This window comes from Protopterus annectens, chromosome 3.part0, assembly GCF_019279795.1.
Source record: "Protopterus annectens isolate FY-2018-M chromosome 3.part0, PAN1.0, whole genome shotgun sequence".
Taxonomy (NCBI): Eukaryota; Metazoa; Chordata; order Ceratodontiformes; family Protopteridae; genus Protopterus; species Protopterus annectens.
The window spans coordinates 995,487,748-995,507,507 of record NC_056731.1 but is presented as its reverse complement, the minus strand read 5'-3'; the positions used below and the strand labels follow the sequence as shown (position 1 = coordinate 995,507,507).

General features: G+C 40.7%; 1 protein-coding gene across 4 annotated transcripts in view; it reads left to right on the top strand.

Annotated features, from left to right (window-relative positions):
* TEDC2 (tubulin epsilon and delta complex 2) overlaps positions 1 to 19,760 on the top strand; it is a 1,244,333-nt gene that overhangs the window by 1,009,311 nt on the left and 215,262 nt on the right. For all 4 annotated transcript variants that reach the window (XM_044065295.1, XM_044065294.1, XM_044065296.1 and 1 more), the window contains one exon: positions 8,784 to 8,885. In XM_044065295.1, the coding sequence (XP_043921230.1) occupies positions 8,784 to 8,885 (102 nt within the window). The remainder of the gene's footprint in view (positions 1 to 8,783; positions 8,886 to 19,760) is intronic.

Here is a 19,760-nt window from a genome sequence, read left to right as displayed (position 1 = left end):
GAATACCATGTGTGCATGGATAGGAATTTTTGTTTAACCAGAAGATGAGCAAATATATAGCCATTGAGACTTAAAAGATCGGGGAAGAAACTCCAGATTTTATTGATGTAGAGGGAATACAGAGAGTTGTTTGATTTTAGTTATTAGGAGTAGTTTTTTTATCTACTGAGTGAAGAAACCTGTTTAGTGAGTAGTATTGAATCATGTGTGCTAGGCTAGGGATTTTTTCTGGTATGTGAATAAGGTTATCTGTGGTAAGTAGATAAGATAGAGATAGGTAGTTGTAGCCAGTGTAACTGCTTTAGTGCTACACACTGGTAACATTTGTGTATCATGTTAGCAGCAAATGTGTCTACTTTGTTGTAGCATTCCTTAGAGAGTGGGCTATGTGGCCTGAAGATTAATAAGTACAAAGGAGAGCTGGAAGAAGAAAAGTTAATGGAATGTATTTCGTAGCATCGTCAGTTAGAGAAGGTTTTATCCTTTAGAGGGTGCCAAGTTTTTTATATCTTTTACATGGTAGTCGAATTTTAATTTGTCATCAATTATACCTAGTAGCTTAGTGTCAGTTACTAATTCAATTGTATGTTTGTGGAGCTTAGAGTGAAGAGGGATTTCTGGGTAGAGAGCTATGGGGTGAACATGATGAGCTTGGATTTTTGAGAGTTTAGAAGACATTGGGAATCAGAAATGTTTTGATATAGGTAAGGGAATTCTGGTTCCCCACATCAGAGTGGAGTCATCTGAATACTGGACCATTTGTGCATGTTTGCTTTCTGAGTGAAGGCTGTCCACTATTATGTTGAATAAGATGGGGCCTAGAGTAAAACCCTGGGGGGGAGGGGGGCATCCATTGCTATGGAAAGGAAATAAGAGATGTTAATTTGTCATTTAACAGCATGTTGTCTGCAGGACAGGTAGCTGTCATACCAAGTGAATTTGGGAGTATCTAGATCTAGGGGCGACACTTTATTGTAATAGTTTTGTGTGTGAAACAGTGTGAAAATACTTTGATAGGTCAAGGAAGACTGTAGAGACTAGGTGTGCATCATTTCTGTTTTGATTTATAGTTGTTCTGAAGTTAAGGTGGGCCATGGCAGTGCTGTAATTAAGGCAGAAGCCATCCTGTGTTGGAGACAGCAGATTGCCTGAAATGAAGAGTAGTTGTGTATGAATACATTTTTCGCTGACTTTTATGAGTGGAGATAAAATGTCTGTCTATTACTGGCAGCATCTGTGGAAGTGCCACCCTTGTGTAATGGTAACATGTACAATTATTTTTCCATAGGCTGGGAACAAAGCTTTCTTTAATGTATCAATTAATATAGAAACTGGGTAGGTCAGAGCATCTGCACTCATTTTAATGTATTGATAGGTTTCAGTCTTAGAAGTAGTTTTATTATGTTGGAGGTGGAGATGGTTTCCAGGGAGAACACTTTATGGTAGAATATTGGTTTAGAGGGTGGTTGTGAGGTAGTGGAGGTTGAGTGCTTTAGGAGAGGAGTTACCAAGTTGATGAAGTATGTATTGAATTGGGAGTCCAACTTGTAATTGAGTGACAACAGAGGAGCTAGGTTTGGTGATGAAATACGTAAAAGGTTTTTGGGTCTTTTCATTTAAAGTTTGGAGATTGGAGTGATAGGATTTTTTTGTCTAATGTAATCTGTTGCTTGATGCTATTTTTGAGCTATTTATATTTTTGTAAGTTAGTGTGTGTGCTATATTTTCTTCAAGTTTCCCATGCTTTGTCCATCTGGTTCATAACTTGTTTGGTTTGTTTGTAGAGCCAGGGTGCTGGATTTGCTTAGATTTTTTGGTTCTTACAGGACCACGTACATTTAGAATATTGAAGAAGGTGGTATTGAGTGGAGAGATAGCATTATATAGCTGAAGGGTTAATAGTAGGTTCCAGTTAAGTTTGAGATGAAGGCAGTGGAGTTTAGAGATGTTGTAGTGACCTAATATAGTGAAAGTGGGGAGGTGATTGCTTAGAGTGTCAGGGAGAACACCAGAGGCGATAATTTTATTTGAAGATTTAGCAAGGATCCAGTCTAAGGTGGGTTTCTAGTCAGAATGCTTACTGTACCTAGTTGGAGGATGTTACAAGCTAGTTTAACCCATAAAAGTTTATTGCATCATCAGAGGTGTCATTGCTTGTGATCTGCCAGTCAGTATTTAGATCACCCATTATGATCGTTTCCTGTGGAATATTTGAAGAAGCCCAGGAAAAGAATTCTTCTGCATTTTTCTTCTTGACTCAAGGAATTCCTGTTGCTCATTGAGACTTGTGTTTTGGTTTTAGAAGGGGCATGAGGGTTTCCACATGTTTTATTTCGGGGGGGGGGTTGAGGGATGAAGAGTTAAGTTAAAGGAATTATAAAGTATAAGAGCACCACGTGCCTTTTTTGTTTGGTTATATCCTACAGGTGGAACATCATTGTTTTTTGTGTTTTGCTTTATCCAAGTTTCAGTAGCTGTAGTGACATCTGGTGAATGGTGTGCTACCCAGGCATGAAAGTCTGGTAATTTATTTCTAATGCTTTTTTAAATTTATGTAAAAAAGATATAGGCTGGGTGACTTAGTGGTTGAGAGAAGCAAGAATGTAGAAACCTTGGGGGTTGGTGTGCTGTGAAAATGACCAAGATTTGGGTGGAGTCCTCTTAAAGTTTGTTAGGGCCATTTACATTTGGATTTAATCCTAAATCCTAGTTTTAGGAGTGTGGGATTTGGTGCTGGACTGCTAATCTTGAATATATGAGTGGATGTTAAGGGGAATAGGTCTGGAGATATATTGAGGTTGAGTGGGTAGGTTCTGACCCTGTGAAAAGCTCCTTGGAGGTAGTAGTGATTTTTTTGTGGAGTTGTAGATGGGAGGATAGGTGCACTACTAGTACTAGAGCAAGATTTATGATTATGGGAGAGGAGCATGACTAGGTGAGGCAAAATAATGAAATTGAGGAAGTATTGCCAGGAAAAAACTAGGGTGACAGTGGCGTGACAGAGATGAGGAGGAATATCATAGTGTGTGTTTGAAGGTATAGGGGAAGATGGGACCATGAGTATGAGAGGGAGGTGATTAAAGAAGGAAAGGATAGTAGAGATGATTAGAGAGAGATTTTATTGTGTAAAAGGAGGGGACGTAAAGTAAAACTTACTGATTTCTTGTGTATGATGTAGATATTGAGGTTAGAGGGGTGTAAGCAGTACAGTTTGATGAGGGGAAGACTGAGAGATATTATAGAGGAAGAGATGAGAGATAATAACTCTGTAGTGTATGAGAGGAGATTGATAAGATGAATTGAAGAAGGAGTTTTGCTAATGATTTTCTTAGAGGTACTGTCGGGGAGGGGTGTGAGTAGGAGTGGCTGTAGAGCAAAGCAGTATGGGAAGGTCAAGAGGGTGTTGGATGGAAATCAGGAATAGGTGACCAGAGAGGATGGTGATTCGAGGACAGAGGTAAAGGTATAGGGATTTGGGTGTCATGGGTCATATGTGTACATGAGTAATATAATGCTAGAGTAAGGTGGAGTAGGGAAACAAAGTGAAGCCGGGCTTACTTGACATTAGAAGGCCCTGTGTTGCAGAACACAATTCATTTCTAGCTGGTGTTTAACAGTTAACAAAGAGGCACAAAGTAAACCTCTTTTGTTTGAGTTACTAATTGCAGACATCAAGAAACTAGCAGTAGGAAGTAACTGGTTTGCACAATGTAATCTAATAGTCAGGTGAGGGACATTGACCAATTACTTAAGTGGTCCGAGTGTAAGGACTACTCCTTTGGGGTGAGTATCACAGCTACTTTCCTACAGAGGGTAGGGGCTTATCTGACTATTTTAAGTCAATATACATCCAGGCTCTTCATGACAAATTTGCTTATATTGAACAATGGCAATAGTTTCAGTTGGCTGCTGCTTATAGGGGCAGCTTTTGCCAGGACCAGTTTGCAGTGTTGTGACTTATAGCCGAGCTCCTGCTATGTAATGGAGAGGGGACCAATCTGATGTCCATGGGCGCTGAAAGAGAAGGGAAAAAAAAGAGAAACACTACAGTCCTGAATGTTACAGGGAGGCAATAAATCATAGGTAGCTAGCTTATTTCTAAAGATGGAAGGGAGGACAAAGCGAGTCAAGGCAAGAGAAGATAGGCTGTTCTAAAAGCAGAGGCAGGTAAGAAAGTGTATGAAAGTAAGGTTAAAACAAGTATATAACAGGAGGTGTACTGATGGAGAAACAAGAAACACAGTGGTGCAATGTATAGAGCAAATTATTAGACTATACCACTGAAATATAACTCTACAATGTTAAGCAAGTGATAAAACCATCTGTGACAAGCTCTATAGAGTAAACACTATTGCTCAATTGCTGCCATCCTTTAAACCTCACTCCTCATCCTGATTCTGACCATTAGTCTGTATGTATTGTTGCCACAAATTCCACGTATTTATATGCAGTTTGCTGTTTCCTTTCCTAAAATCCCACCTCCATTCATTTATGACATTCAGTACTTCACTTACAGTTGGTTTAGATTTTGATCTCCATGTTCTAGCTTTTTTTTTATTTGCCAATTTATTAAACTTAGTGAGACTTTACTGCATCTGGGCATTTCAGATCCTGTATCCCAGCAAAAAAGAACAATTTCCTAAGCTACAAAGTAGTGACAAAGTATTATGTATGAAATTTTTAAAATCTGCCAACTCTTTGCATTCCCCAAAAAGCATGTTCCCAACTAACTCTCTCTTTCCCATCCCTCTTCCAATGTTTTGTACCTGAGGAAAAGTAAACCTTCTGAATGGTGTTGCATACTTGGGTTCCTTTGTAAACTGCCTTTCCTTTCTTTATTTCTTTCCTGTCTTTTTTACCCTCCTCTGAACTGATTCTTATTGTTAGCAGACAGTACTTTAGCTGCCACCTATTTCTGTCATAAATTCACTGTCTCTGCAGTCATGGATGTGTGCGTCTATATATAAACAGTTGCTCCAGTACCTGGAATGATGACACCATGACTTAGTGTATCCCAAGATAGCCTTGGATCAAAGTATGAGAATGTCATCATTGCATATCTTTGGGTATACCAGAAATAACCTCAGTCAAGGAAAACTGGCAGACTACTTAATTGTGGAGAATCTCTGGATCGGTTCTGCAGTTATCAAAGTATCAGAGCCTTGATTAACTTTTGCAGAAATTCTTACCCCTTTCTCGAACAGTGGCCATCAGTGTGCCTCAGGGCTCAGTACTTAGACCCTTACTTTTTACCCTGTTCACAAATTAGATGACCACTGGTGGTGGTGGTGCATAAGTTATTGAATCCACAGATAACTTGGCACTTCTTCGTGCTGTCTCCTTCATAACAGTGTCTGCTTCACTGCAAAGGTCCTTATTCAACAAAGAGTGGCTACATGTTACGTCTCCTGCATAATGTTACCAAGACAGAAATGTATGTTTTTTCCCTTCATGGTCTTATGCATAGAACAGCATCACTACATTACCAAGATTGCAAATGTCAGTCAAGTTGAAATATGTCACTTAAACTTATCAGTCTACTGTTAGACTCTGGGTTTAAATTCATGGACCATATTCAACTACTAACAACCAGCTGGTTGGTACATTACAGATACAGTAGACTGATAATGCGCTGAAGTGTATACTAGTATGTTTTCTCAGATCACAAGGACCAGATTAATTATACACAGTGTGACAGTTAGTGGAAGTAGTAGTTGCTTCACATATTGGGAAGCATTAAAGCAGCCTGCATCCAAATCTTAGGCAAATGATACTTTAATTTCTATCAAATAATACTTTGATGGCCCTTCAGGAAGTCACTAAAACTCCATCTATCAAATAATGCTTTGGCCCTTCAGGAAGTTACTAAAATTCCATCTTTGTAGCAGTTGACAGTACCACTGTGAAATCCAAATTTGGATAGGGTATTGCACAGTTCAAAAGTATATTTCATGCTTGCATGCAGTTAATTCTGATTCTTCCTTTATGACCAAGCCTACTGAATTTCTTGAGATATAGTTAGTTTACTAGTACTTGTGTTATATAACAAAAGTTTTCTATTAATGTCTTGCTTATTGATGGTATAATCTGATAAATGACAAATACTTCTGTAATAGTGTTCATTCGGTAATAAAAGATTTCATGTTATGGTAATTGTTGTGCATAGTGCTTTGAGCTTTTCACCCCAGGTAGCATTGAAAATGGGATGTACCCCAGGTAGCATTGAAAATGGGATGTCCCAGAAGGATTTTTGTGGTTAACCAAGGCAAATACATAGATACATTAACAAGTTATTTACTGTATATCTTGATTTATTGATATATAACTATAAATGATTGTAAAATGCTTTTACTGAATGTAGAGCTTTTCTTCCCAGAATTCTGCTGAAAATGGGTTATGCTCACTTGAACTCCCAAAGTCAAATAAAAGTAAATACAATGAAATAAGTAAAAAAGAATGTCTGCATTGTAAACATTGTGGTCTTAATTGTATACACCAGTAAGTATTACTGCCTTGACCACTACTCTGAGACTCCGGCCTCCTTTGGTCCTATAATACTGCAGGACTCTTCTGTCTGATCTTCGACCTTGTGTGGTCTTCCTGCTCCTTCCACTCTGATAGTACTGTGTGAGACTCAACCCAACAGTAGAACCCATTCAAGAGATCCCTTGATGTTAGGTACTGCAACACATCTCTTACTGCATCAGTTGTTGTACAAAAGGGGCCTCTCTGATAAATCAGTTACTCTTCTACCTTTACCCTGTGTGTGGTTGGCTGCCTCAGTTTGTCAAGCATATTGTTACTACATTAGTGGTGTAGGTATGAAAGCATTATTGCTTGATCAACAGGAACATGTTTTCTAGTATCTGGGGTGAACTAATGGGTTGTGGGGTTAGACTCTTAAGAAGTTTGTTTGACATCACAACATGTATATGTCTGCGTTGACACGCACCCCAGAGATCAGGATCTTTAAGAAAGTTGCTAAAGTGTTGGAAAGAATGAACCCAACCACAAGGACCCATCAAGCAAGTTGTTCTCATAGTTCAGTTAATATAAGAATGTAACTGGGGAGCAAGGCAGTTAGTTAATGCACTTTATGTTGCATCTCTGAGAATTCCCTTACTTTGAGGTGTAACAGTCTTAGAGGTAATATAAATAAGGTATATAATTATTGGAATATGGGGGGGGGGGGGGGCAAAGGTCTCCATGCAGAAAACCCTTTAAGACACAGCATGTTTTGATAACTGTTCTCTCTTGCTGTTGCATTTTTTTTCACTTTGTAGTGTTAAAGATTCTGTAACTAACATTAGTCATGAAGCCATTTTTCTGTTTGTGTGAGGCAGAAATAATAAGTGCTTCAAGAACAGTGTTTCTAGCACCTATCCCCTCTATACATCTCAACCTTTTCTAACAAGAATAAGACAGTGGCAAATTAATGGGGGTAATGAACCAACACAAAAATAGGGCAGATTGTAAAAATTCACCTTATAAACATAGAAAGTTGCTAGAATGACAAGTTTTGCATTAACATGCATTTTCTGGAATATGAAGTCATACTCAAATGTATGTTATTTAGTGATTGCAATCCTCAATAATTTTGCCAGAAACCCACAAATTTTATGAGGGACATACCAAACATACAAGGCAAAAATCTGGAAATTCTGCAAAATTCTTGACATTTAAGAGGTATGTCCCTAATGCTTTTCTACTTTAGGTGCCTCATGCGTTATGGCTGTATTTCAGTATACTTTGCCTATCATTTTGTCATCTACTGCAGTTTCTATCACACTTAATGTAGTCATGAACTGGGCCATTTAATTGCACCACATTTTTTGTCCCCTGCATCATCATCTTGACACTGCTACCTAGTGCACCATTTCCACACTGGGTCTATCAGCAACTCTGTACCCCTTGACTTAATCCACTTACTAAAGGTGTCCTGGGGGTCATAGTTGTCTACAGTCCATTGGAGGGATTCATTAATGCCCTACCCACTATTTCCACCTCCCCATGCAGTTCAGTGTCTATATTCGAGGGGGAAGGTGTACAGTGGGGTTATGGTGTGTATTGTCCTGCCTTCACTGCAGCTCAGCCATGCCCATCACCCCCCCCCCCCCCATGAGCTGTGCCTCTTTATGCAGCATCCCCCAGCCATCTCCAGGGCTCACCCATCTCTCCCCTGCTGGCTCCATCTGTTGCCTGAGCTGTTAATTGAACCACTGTCGATTGTGCTGTAGTCAGTACTTTATCATTCTACACCACCAGAGTAGCTTGATTGTACCACATTTAGCATATGCTTGTAAGAGTGTTCTTTTGCTCTTCCTCTGGATTGCTACCTGTCTTTTCATTTTTAAACGTGCGTTATTCTTTTTATTGGTAGGATTTTGGCAATAAGAAACTGATTTGAGTTACCTCTCTACCAGCTGTTATACTACAAAAGCATGAACCTAATGTTTGACTCTCAAAGCAGGAGACCATTGTAGGCCAGTACCAGCAAGGAGGAGTTAGGAACTACTAGTGAATACTTTGTAAAATACCTTGGCTCAACAAGCTGAAAGAGCCTGTATGATGGGACTTGCTGCATACATTGCTTCTCCCTCAGATTTGTTGTAATGATGACTGTTTAACACAGCTTTACTTTCTAGAATAAGTGGGAGTCGTGTAATTTTTTAAAACATTGTATGTAGTTTTCCTTTATGTATTTTTTGTGCAGTTTTTAGAATAGTGGTGCTAAAGAAAACATTGTTTGACCAAATATGTTTTTCCTCTTTATTTCGTTGTAGATTCATTGCCTTGGGATAAGGAATATGAGAGAGTTTTAATACTAGAGAACTACTATTCCTTTGTGTCGTATCTCCTCCAGCAACTTCATAAACTCAAAAATGGTGAGTGCAGTAAATGAAGTTGAAGAATTCTCAGATGATGTAAGCTGTGTTTAGTATCTGGCAGTTGTCTTCATCCAGTATGACCTCTCCTTTTAAATTAATTTGCCTGACATTTTTTTTATTTATAATTTTGTTAACAAACTGAGCTGTTTGCTCCAGAGAGCATCCTTTCAGCAACAGTGTAGGATCAGAGGCAGTGTGAGTCACTACATTTTGGCAAAGACTCATTGTTTGCATATTGCTGATATTTCACGTTAGTTTTTCTTTTACAGAACAAAATAAAAGTGGCTTGTGTGATAAGCGTACTACACATGCCATTTTTTTATTTCTTTGTGAGATCCCAGTGTAGTGGGAGTAAGGGAATTTGCTCCGTCCTCACTGTAGTGTGATATCAGAGTTGGTCTATGTTGTTAGCAGGGATCTAGTGGGTCACAGGGGTGGTTTTGCCCCTGTGGGGAAAAAAAAAGAGGAGTTAAGGTTAGCTTTTTTATTTTTCAGTAGTTTGCTTTTCAAGCATTTTTGTTCAAGTTGTAGTCTGATATGTTGCTTTTACAATGAAGCAACATACACCCAAGATGACATAGTGTTCAACACATTTTCGCTGTACAGGTATTGTTGACTTGTGTTAATAATATGATAATGTATATTTACAGGGTGTACTAGTCTCATTCTTTAAATTTTGTTTATGAGCAGTAAGTTAGATGCAGACAGTCTTATTTACCTTGTTTACAAATTTGGTATAATTTGATGGATCACCTACACAAGAACAAAAGCGTGAAACACCGACACCACATGTTCGACAGTCAAAACACTGACAACGTAATTACTGCACAAAAAAAAAGGAAAATAAAATTTCCTTTTTTGTGCTAGCGGGGGCCCCCTGCACCCTCCATGGGGGGCTCCAACCACCATACCCCCTATAACTTTAGTATACCAACTCCGAGATCGCACTACAGTGCAGGAATGGAAGTCTTTACATTCCGCACTACGGAGACATACCATTTCCCCATTGTCGGTGTTTTGATTGTCGACCATGTGGTGTCGGTTATGTGGGTTTTGGTCTTTTCAGCTGTCGTTCTTCTGTAGGGGACCCAATGTTGATACAGCATTTGCAATATTTGGTGAGAGATTAATTGAGACAATTACATACTATTCCTTGATGAATATTACGTAGTTCTATCTTATTGTAATGTTTAGTGTCCTCATTAAGATGGTTGGCTAGTCCTAGCCCCTTGATAGGAAATCAGCATCAGAGTGTAGACAATTTCAATACATCAGATGTTGTCTTCCATCTGACTCAACAAATGGTTTATCAGATCCGAATTCATCCAACTTTGACACCTTTATTCAGGAACTTGGATCCAGGGCTCTAACTTCTCCCCTACCTATAAATTCTTCTAGTCCCTAGATCTCATTTGCCATCTAATCTATCAAGGCACATTTTCGAAGGATCAATGCTTTAGTTTTGGATAAGTGTTTCTTTTTCCTTATTTTTTCCTCAAACTTCATTGTTAGAAAGATTTATATCTGCTATAGCTGCTTTGGGCAGTGATGGAGAACACTGGACTGCGTCAGTGTTTTTGCGTAACTCGCAGAATGTTACAGCAGTTGTATAACATCTAGGAACTGCTGCATATCATCTCGGCCACAGCTCTCAACTTCTCTGCTACATAAGCAGGGGCAAAGCTACAGATAATGAGTAGAAAACCCATTATTGTTACTCATACCTCTCAAGTGAAGTCTTAAAAAGTCCATGTTCCTCACTGTTCCACATTTGAAGGGCATGTTACGCATTCAGTGTTTAGAATTTTTGGAGGAGACAGCTGAGAGATATGCTCAGCAATAACAAAAAGCTTTTTAATTTTATCATATTTAGTGGACATAGTTTCAGGTGATAACGGAGAACACTAGACTTTGGGTAACCATGTCATTTGGTATTCTGGATTTGCACGGGATTCTCCATTTTTTTGTGATTATCTATTCCAACCTTCCCTTTACAAACAAACAAAAAAAACGCTTTTCCTGTAATATTATTATTTAGTGCAGTTTATCTGGTTCTAGTTGTTTCCTTGTTGATATTCAACAAACAAACTGCCTTACTGTAATTTTGGTAGAAATTTCCAGCTTCCGAAGGTCTCAGCTTCTTAAGAATCATTGTGGAACACTGGCCCTGACAATGTGTGACAAATGGGCAAAATGTTGAACACCCTATTTTTGCACTTCCATGGTGCCCGGTTAAAGTGGTCTTTGAAACAAATTTAGTAAATTGAAGTATATATCAGTCAAGAATTGACATTAAACACATGTAAAGTTGTATTATAAAAAAACAAATCATGTAATTGAAATCAAAAATGTCTTGTAGTATCAGCAAAAACAGTACCATAACTAAATATTAAACAGCACTAACTTTCTACAGCAAACAAATTCTCTGCTACCACTGAACACCATGAAACTAAAGTTAACAGCATTACATTACAGAACCAAAGTTAACTGTCCATCAATACTTCCTATAAAATTTACATGGCTGTAAGAAATATGTTGTGTAAACACCAAGCTGCCACATATATTTCACATTACAAATAATCTTAGATTTGCACATTGCACCAAGTGCATGGACAAATTAAATAGTAGAAACATACGTACTTGTACTTTAGATGCACACTCCTTATTGCAAGCTGTTGTGGCTTTCTTAGCAGTATCTCACATATTTTGGTTGCTTGACATTTTAGCTGTTCAGTTCTTCATTCATTTTAATTGCCAGTAAAGAGTTAAGTCTTTACACTGAGTGACTAAAGCAATTCAGTCTTTAATTTCCATTTCATGCTGAAGGCTCTTTCAACTTCTGCATTTGGATGATGCAAGCAAAATAGTCATAGAAAAGTGACAGATGTTCTTCGTGTTTCCCTGTTGCAGTCATCACACTTCGGTTATCCTGCCAGGGGTAGCCCTCAGTCGGCCCGAATACCAGATGCTTCATATTTCTGCATCAGTTGCTGTCAATCCAGGACTAACAGGTCGTCAGTGGTATAAAATCAGGCAGCTGACACCATTACATCAGTCTTTCTTGCCAAGGAGCCCGAAGCAGAAGCAGTTTGCACCAGACCAGTCGGCCGCTACCTGAGTTTTTGTTTTCGAATTGAAGTTTAGTCTTCTAAAGCTAAGTACCCCGTTGGGGATCCTTTTTTCGTGCTCTAACTGATGTCAGAAAATTTAACAATTGTCTCGCCTGTGGAAAGCAAATACCACACCGAGACTTCCATTCTTACTGCGTCACTTGTTTGGGCCCAGACCACGATGTCCCTCGCTGTCGCTTTTATGCTTTGTTCAAAGCCAGAACTGTATGTCCAGAACTATACGTCGTCGGGCCCTTACTGTAGCTAGGTATTTTTGCTCTCAGTCCTCAAATCCTGATATGGCTTTGGTAAGCCATCCGACTACCGATCTTCTGAAAAAAAACGTAAGGATAAAGACAGACAGACCGCACAGGTCCAAAACCGTCGCCGACGCTTCAGTTAAGCCAGTCGTCAGTTCTCCTGTCCTCAGTGAGGTGCTGTCACAGCCCCTGATGCTCACTTCTGTAGATTTGCAGGCTGCTACCGAGACCCTTTTGGAGTCCGGTATGCCGAAATACTCTTCTTCAACTAAGGTTCCTGCGGATGTCTGTACCTTGGATGGGTCCGGTGCCTCTGAGCAGGCACCGGCTTCCGAGGAAATACTTTGCACTACCGATACTCGACACAAATCGACGACTTCTTTCGTGTCTTCAGTTCTTTCTAAAACTACTAAGTTTCTAAGGCCCAAGTTACGAACTACGCCCAAAAAAACGACGACCCAAGCTCAGGCACCTGCTTCCTTGCCTCAATCTCAAATGCTTAAAATGGCAGAAGACCTTATTATGCTTATTAGGGGAAGTCAGGCTACCCCTTCCAAAAGAAAAAGAGACTTGTCCCCAGTAGTTTTATCTGAACAGGAGTCCGATGATTCTGAGGTTTCTGAATATGAAGACATGCAAACCCTCTCTGCTTATGAGGATTCTGATGCAGAGGAATCCATTCCTTCTGCCTCTCCACCAGAATATTTTTCATTTGGTGAAACCCTTCATAATTTAAGGGAGCATTTCTAATGGGAATGTCAGGACTATCCGCAGTCAAAAAAGAGACTCAGGGAATTCTTAGATTTACCACAGCACAGATCTTTAGCCATTCTTCCTGTCCTGGATGTTGTTGATGTTTTTTTGAGTCTAGTTTGACACATGACACCCTTCCTCCTGCTCCCAGGAAACCTGACAGGTACTACAAAGTCCCTGATTCTCACAAATTCCTTTTCAAAAATCCTGCTGCTGACCCAGAGGTCATCTCTCAAGGACCTAAGGGAATTAAAGCAACCTCGGCTAAAAATCCCATCCCCTCAGACAGGGATTCCCGAGCTTTAGGCAGATGGGGTAAATAAGTGTACACCTCTGCTACTCTTGTTGTTAGAGCACTAAATTGTCAGTTACACTTGCTGAAATATCAGCAGCTTACCATGGAACTCCTCAAATATAAGATATCTTCCTTTCCTGCTTGTGCAGAAAGTAAAGAATTACAAGAGCTTATGCATTCTGCAAGCCAAGTTACTAAGCACACCTTGCAATGTGGCTTTGATGCCCTAGAAACATCTTGCAGGGCAGCAGTCACTGGTTATGTCCTTAGAAGGCACACTTGGCTTAAGGAACAGACTTTGCCAGACGATGTCAAATCAAAATTATTGGACGCACCATTGAACAGATGATTTGTTTGGCACCAAGGCAGAAGAGGTCTTAAAAAAGATGGAAGAAAAAGCTAAATCTGTACAGACAGTTAAAGACTTTTTACAGGTCCAGCCTCCAAGGTTCAGTAGACATTGCCCCTTCAAGCACTGGTCCTTTTTGGTCCCCTCCAGCCCAGCTTAGCCCAGACCAGGGGAAGCAGACCCCCCCCCCCCCCGACAGTAGCCCCAGGTAATGCAGAGATCTGGCGTCCTTCCTCTTTAAAAACAAGGAGTGCTAAGCCACCCCCTTATGGTAACTCACAATGACTTTACACCACCACCCCTTATCTCTGCCCACCTGCTTGTTTCCCTCGGAGGAAAACTCTCCTTCCATGCAAACCACTGAGCCTCTATCACCAATGACCGATGGGTCCTCAACATAGTGTCCCAGGGATACAAATTTTATTTCCACACTCTGCCAACCCCAAGAGGGTTCCCAGATCTTCCTCCAAACCAGTGGGTAGAGGCCAAAAAGCAAGTCCTTTCCCTGCTCTCCATGAGGGCAATACAGCATATTCCTGCAGACTGGGTAGGGCAAGGTATTTATTCCAGACTCTTCCTGGTACCCAGAAAAGAGGGCACCTTGCACCCAATCCTCGACCTATCCATTGTAAACACCTTTCTGGTGATACCAATCAGGGAATCTTGCAGGAAATCTCTACTTTTCGGGGCGGGATCTATGCACTTTCAGTTCTCTGTGCTTCCCTTTGGCTTATCCACTGCTCTCAGAGTTTACACAAAATGCCTTGCTCCTGCCATTACTTTTGCAGGCAAAGAAATATTCATATTTACCCCTACTTAGACGATTGCCTGATTCAGATAGACAGTCAGGAAAAGCTGTTACAGCACCTGACCTTTGTAAAGACCTACTGACCTCCCCGGGGTACACTGTCAAAGAAAAGAAATCTAAGCTAGTACCCACACAAAACATTGTATTCCTGGGCGCAAGCCTGGACACATCATCTCAGATGGCATTCCGTACTCCAGAAAAACAAGCCTACCTGACAGGCTACTTCTCTCAACTAGCCACCAGAACCCGGTTATCTGCAAGGAAAATCCTGCAAGCTCTAGGGTTCATGGCCTCCTGCATTCTACTCATTCCATATGCCAGACTGCATATGAGGAAACTACAATTGTACCTACAAAGCCTTTGGTGTCAACACTCTCAAGACCTGGAAACTAAAGATTTTCTTTGGTGGACAGCAGCATGCAACCACAAAAAGGGAGTTCCCTTCTCACAACCCCACACTGCCCAGACCATCACCACAGATGCATCAGACTATGCCTGGTGTGCACACCTGAACTGCAGGTGCATTTAGGGCCATTGGAGACCAAATCAAATACATTTGCACATCAACCAAAAAATGATCCTAGCTGTTCAGCACGTCCTGACAGCTTTCAGACCCCTACTGTCCCCGGGGCCTCTGCTGATGAAAACAGACACCACCACAGCGATGTGGTTTATCAACAAGCAGGGAGGAACTCACTCTTATCCTCTCTGCAGGCTCGCCATGACCGTTTGGCGCACAGCCTCAGCCATGCAACTACCTTCTAGCACAATTCCTGCTAGGATCCCTAAACTCTCTGGCAGGCAGCTTAAGCAGAAACCTGCTAGACCCACATGATTGGCAGCTAGACCACAGAACCTTCACCCTTGTAACCCAGAAATGGGGCACCCCGAAAGAGGATCTCTTTGCCTCCCACTCAAATCATCAGCTCAGCAAATTCTGCACCAGGTAATCTCACAGCAAGGCCTGAAAAGTGGATGCTCTATTCTTCCAGTGGGTAAACCTCTTGGTCTATGCATTAACCCCTCTACCACTCATTTCAAGGGTACTGCTCAAAATAAGGGAGGGAAAACCAAGGGCAATCCTGATTTCCCCAGACTGGCCATGCCTGCACTGGTACCCACTGCTGCGCAGCCCATCACCCCTGCCACCATGGCACCTACCTCGGATCCCTACACTCCTGACACTGAAGAATAGATAATTCATGCATCCCCAATTGCAGGCCCTCAACCTGGCAGCCTGGCTTATTCCCTGACCTCTCCTCAAACTGCCAGCCTAAGCAAACAAGTTCTACATGTGATGCATGAGGCCAGACACCCCAGCACTAGAAAATCCTATGCTGACAAGTGGAAAAGGTTTTGTACCTGGATCCAGGCTAAGGTAGCCGAAACAGCACAGCCCTCCCTACCTCTCATCCTGGATTACCTAGCAGACCTACTACACAGGGTTCTATCCTTCCCTTCTGTTAAAATTCATGCCTCTGCCATCTCTGCTCATTACAGCACAGAGACACCTCTCTTCTCACACCCTCTCATCAAACAGTTCTTAAGAGGGGCTAACAATTTAAGGCCACCCAGAAGAGCTCCAAACCCAACTTGGGACTGTAACTTTGTGTTGGAAAAGCTCACCCTACCCCGCTTTGAACCTGCAGCTTCAGCAGAGTTAAAATTCCTCTCTTGGAAAACATCTTTGCTTCGAGCCATCACTTCAGCTTGAAGAGTTTCAGAACTACCACCTAGAAGAGTTTCAGAGCTACAAGCACTCATGGCTGTAGAACCCTTCATCATTTTCCACGCTGACAGGGTCTCCCTCAGGACTTAATCACCTCCTCCATGCCTAAAGGAGTGTCTAGTGTGACTCTCAGCCAATCCATTCATTTGCCCACCTTTTTCCCTAACCCACAAAACAAGGGGGAAAAGATTCTGCACTCTCTAGATGTGCACAGACAGCTCAGATTCTTTCTGAATAGGACCAAATCCTTTAGAAAAACTGACCAATTGCTAGTCTGCTTCACAGCAGGGGCAGAGGGCAAAGCCATATCCAAACAATCAATCTCCAAATGGATAGCACACTGCATCCATTTTTGCTACAAACAGCACAGGAAACCACCCCCAAAGGGGGTCAGGGCAACCTCCACCTCCGCAGCTTTTCTCAGAGGGGTCCCCACGAGGGACATTCTGGAGGCTGCAACTTGGACTTCTGTTCATACCTTCACCAAGCATTACCACCTGCCTATCTTCTCCAAATCCAGGGCAGGCTGTGCCACTGCAGTCTTGCAGGGCATCCAAGCCAACCCCCAGGCTTCTTGACTGCCTCCACCCTTTTTCTTCAGTTTTGGGAGTCAACCCAAGTGTGATGACTGCAACAGTGAAACAAGAATAACATAGTACAGATGTCAGCAGAAAAAAGGCAATGAGTGCACCATGAACTGAAATTAAAAATAAAATATCAAATAAATCCAAATGGTCTTCTTGGTAGGTAAAATCCTCGTTTATTACAGACGATAAAACTGCAGCAGATAGCAAATAGTAAGCGCTTTCGCGTTGTTACCCAACGCTTCATCAGACATAAAGAAAATGTTAACCTCTCCCTTTTTAAAAAACACTGATTGTCGTGATGTCATGAACACCTTAAAGAGACAGACATATAAACATAAAATTGCAGTCTTTTTTTGAACATGCTTTTGAACATGCTGTGGAGGATGACTTGTTTAAACTTTATAATGACAACAAAGCCAAATCTCAGTTTGTTAATTTGACACACAATGAAAAACAAGCTTTAGATACTTTAAGACGCAATGATGCTATTGCAATTAGACAAGCGGACAAAAGTGGCGCTGTCGTTGTAATGGATAGTTCTACATATTCTGAGAAAATGAATGCCATGCTTTCTGATAGTGAGACTTACTTACTTTTACCCACATACAGTTTGAATAGTCTTATCAAAAATGTTCATGCTATGTTGTATGACTTGATGCTAACTAATGTAATTGATAATGATTTATATTTGTATCTACTTGTAGACAAGCCTTTAGTACCATCTTTTAGGGGTCTCCCTAAAATACACAAGAACGCAATAGATCCACCTTTGCGTTCAATAGTTTCCAGTCGAGGCTGGCTCACAGAGCCTCTCTCGATTTACCTTGACAAGACATTGAAACCCATTGTTCTAGAAGTCAAGCACATTTTGAAAGATACTACCAATTTTCTAGAGAATCTAGCAAGCTTTGACCAATCCTCTTCCTCTCATGATGACTGTATACTAGTAACTTTAGATGTTAAATCATTGTTTACCTCAATCCCTAATGACATAGGTTTGGAGTACATTAGAGCTGCTCTCACACATAGTAAGCTTACACCTCACATGGTCGATAGATGTGTGTCTTTGCTTGAAATAATTCTTGAAAATAATGTATTATGTTATCAGAATACTCATCATCTACAAGTTAAAGGTGTAGCGATGGGCACTCCATGTGCCAACGCTTATGCGAATTTAGTGTTGGCACAATGGGAACAGTTATTTGTGTTCAACAACAACTCTGGGTTTTCCAATTCATTGAAATTCTACAACAGGTTTGTAGATGACGTGTTCCTTCTATGGGGAGGAACAGTTGAGCATCTTTCTGATTTCATCAGTTATCTCAATGCTACAACTGATTTCTTGAGTTTTGACTACACTTACTCCCATGAACGAATTGATTTTTTAGATGCGTGTGTTTCTAGGAATGATCATGGCTTTGACACTGAACTTTTTAGGAAGAATTGCTGGAGGAATAATTTACTACACAGAGAGAGCATGCATCCCCAACATATCTATAGGAACATTGTCAAGAATCAAGCCATGAGGGCCTCTAGATTGACTTCCACACACACAGCATATCAACAACAGAAATCAGATTTAGCCAACCATTTTGTATCTAGGGGCTACAACAGGAACTCTGTGTTTGAAGCCATTTCTGAATGTGACACTAAGAGAAGTAATGAAGCTGCACCTATTATTAAAAGACAAACATCACAGCGTTCATATTCCACACGAACACCTAGGCCCAATCCTAATAGGATTGTAATTCCTTATACCAACAGAAACAACCACATCCTGAAGATTTTTAACAAACATTGCAATCTTCTCATGATAGATGAAGATATAAGGTCCCTAGTTGACAACACACCTCGGGTAGCCTATAAGAATATGCTTTCTTTAAATAGGTTACTTTGTTACGACAAACCACACATCAATGAGCTGAAGAACACAAAATGTGGTACCTTTGCTTGCCTATCTTGCAACCAATGTAGATACGTTGCCAATACTAATAATTACACACATCCTGATACACTTAGGAATTATACGTTCAAACATCATGCGAGTTGTAAATCCACCAATTTGGTTTATTTAGCTGACTGCCAAATATGTAGGAAATTTTACATAGGCATGACAACCAGATCCCTAAGAGAACGCATTAGGGAGCACATCTATGCCATATCCAAAAGTAATATATTGAATGCTCTAGCCAAACATATAGTAGACTCAGGTGATAATCACACATTTAAATTCCTGGTCCTTGAATTGGTGAACACTGATGGAAGACTAGGCAACATAAAGAATAGAGTTGAAGAAAGGGAAGGAAAGTGGATTGTTAAGTTACAAGCCCACAGATTTGGGCTTAATGAAAGGCTCACTATCAAGCCTTTTTTAGCTTCAAGACCCCTGAAGCATTAGTGTCTATAAAAATATATTTTTATGCACAAATATATTTTTATTTTATTTTAGATGATTGATGTTTTGATTTAGACTGCAATTTTATGTTTATATGTCTGTCTCTTTAAGGTGTTTATGACATCACGACAATCAGTGTTTTTTAAAAAGGGAGAGGTTAACATTTTCTTTGTCTGATGAAGCGTTGGGTAACAACGCGAAAGCGCTTACTATTTGCTATCTGCTGCAGTTTTATCGTCTGTAATAAACGAGGATTTTACCTACCAAGAAGACCATTTGGATTTATTTGATATTTTATTTTTAATTTCAGTTCATGGTGCACTCATTGCCTTTTTTCTGCTGATTTGGTGTTTCGGAGGAGAGTGCTTTACCTGGCAGTGTGTTTCTCTTTGTATAGTACAGATGTCCTTCAAGGATGCATCTGCAGTCATAACATATGGGTTGTCCTGCCTCAGGCAGCCCTTCGGTCGGCCGGATTCCAAAGTCTGGGTCTGGCCTCGGCTGATGTCGCACTTTCTCCGACGTCAGAGCATCTGGGGTATAAAAGCATCAGCCGACGCCATTTTCCTCAGTCTTTCTTGCCGCG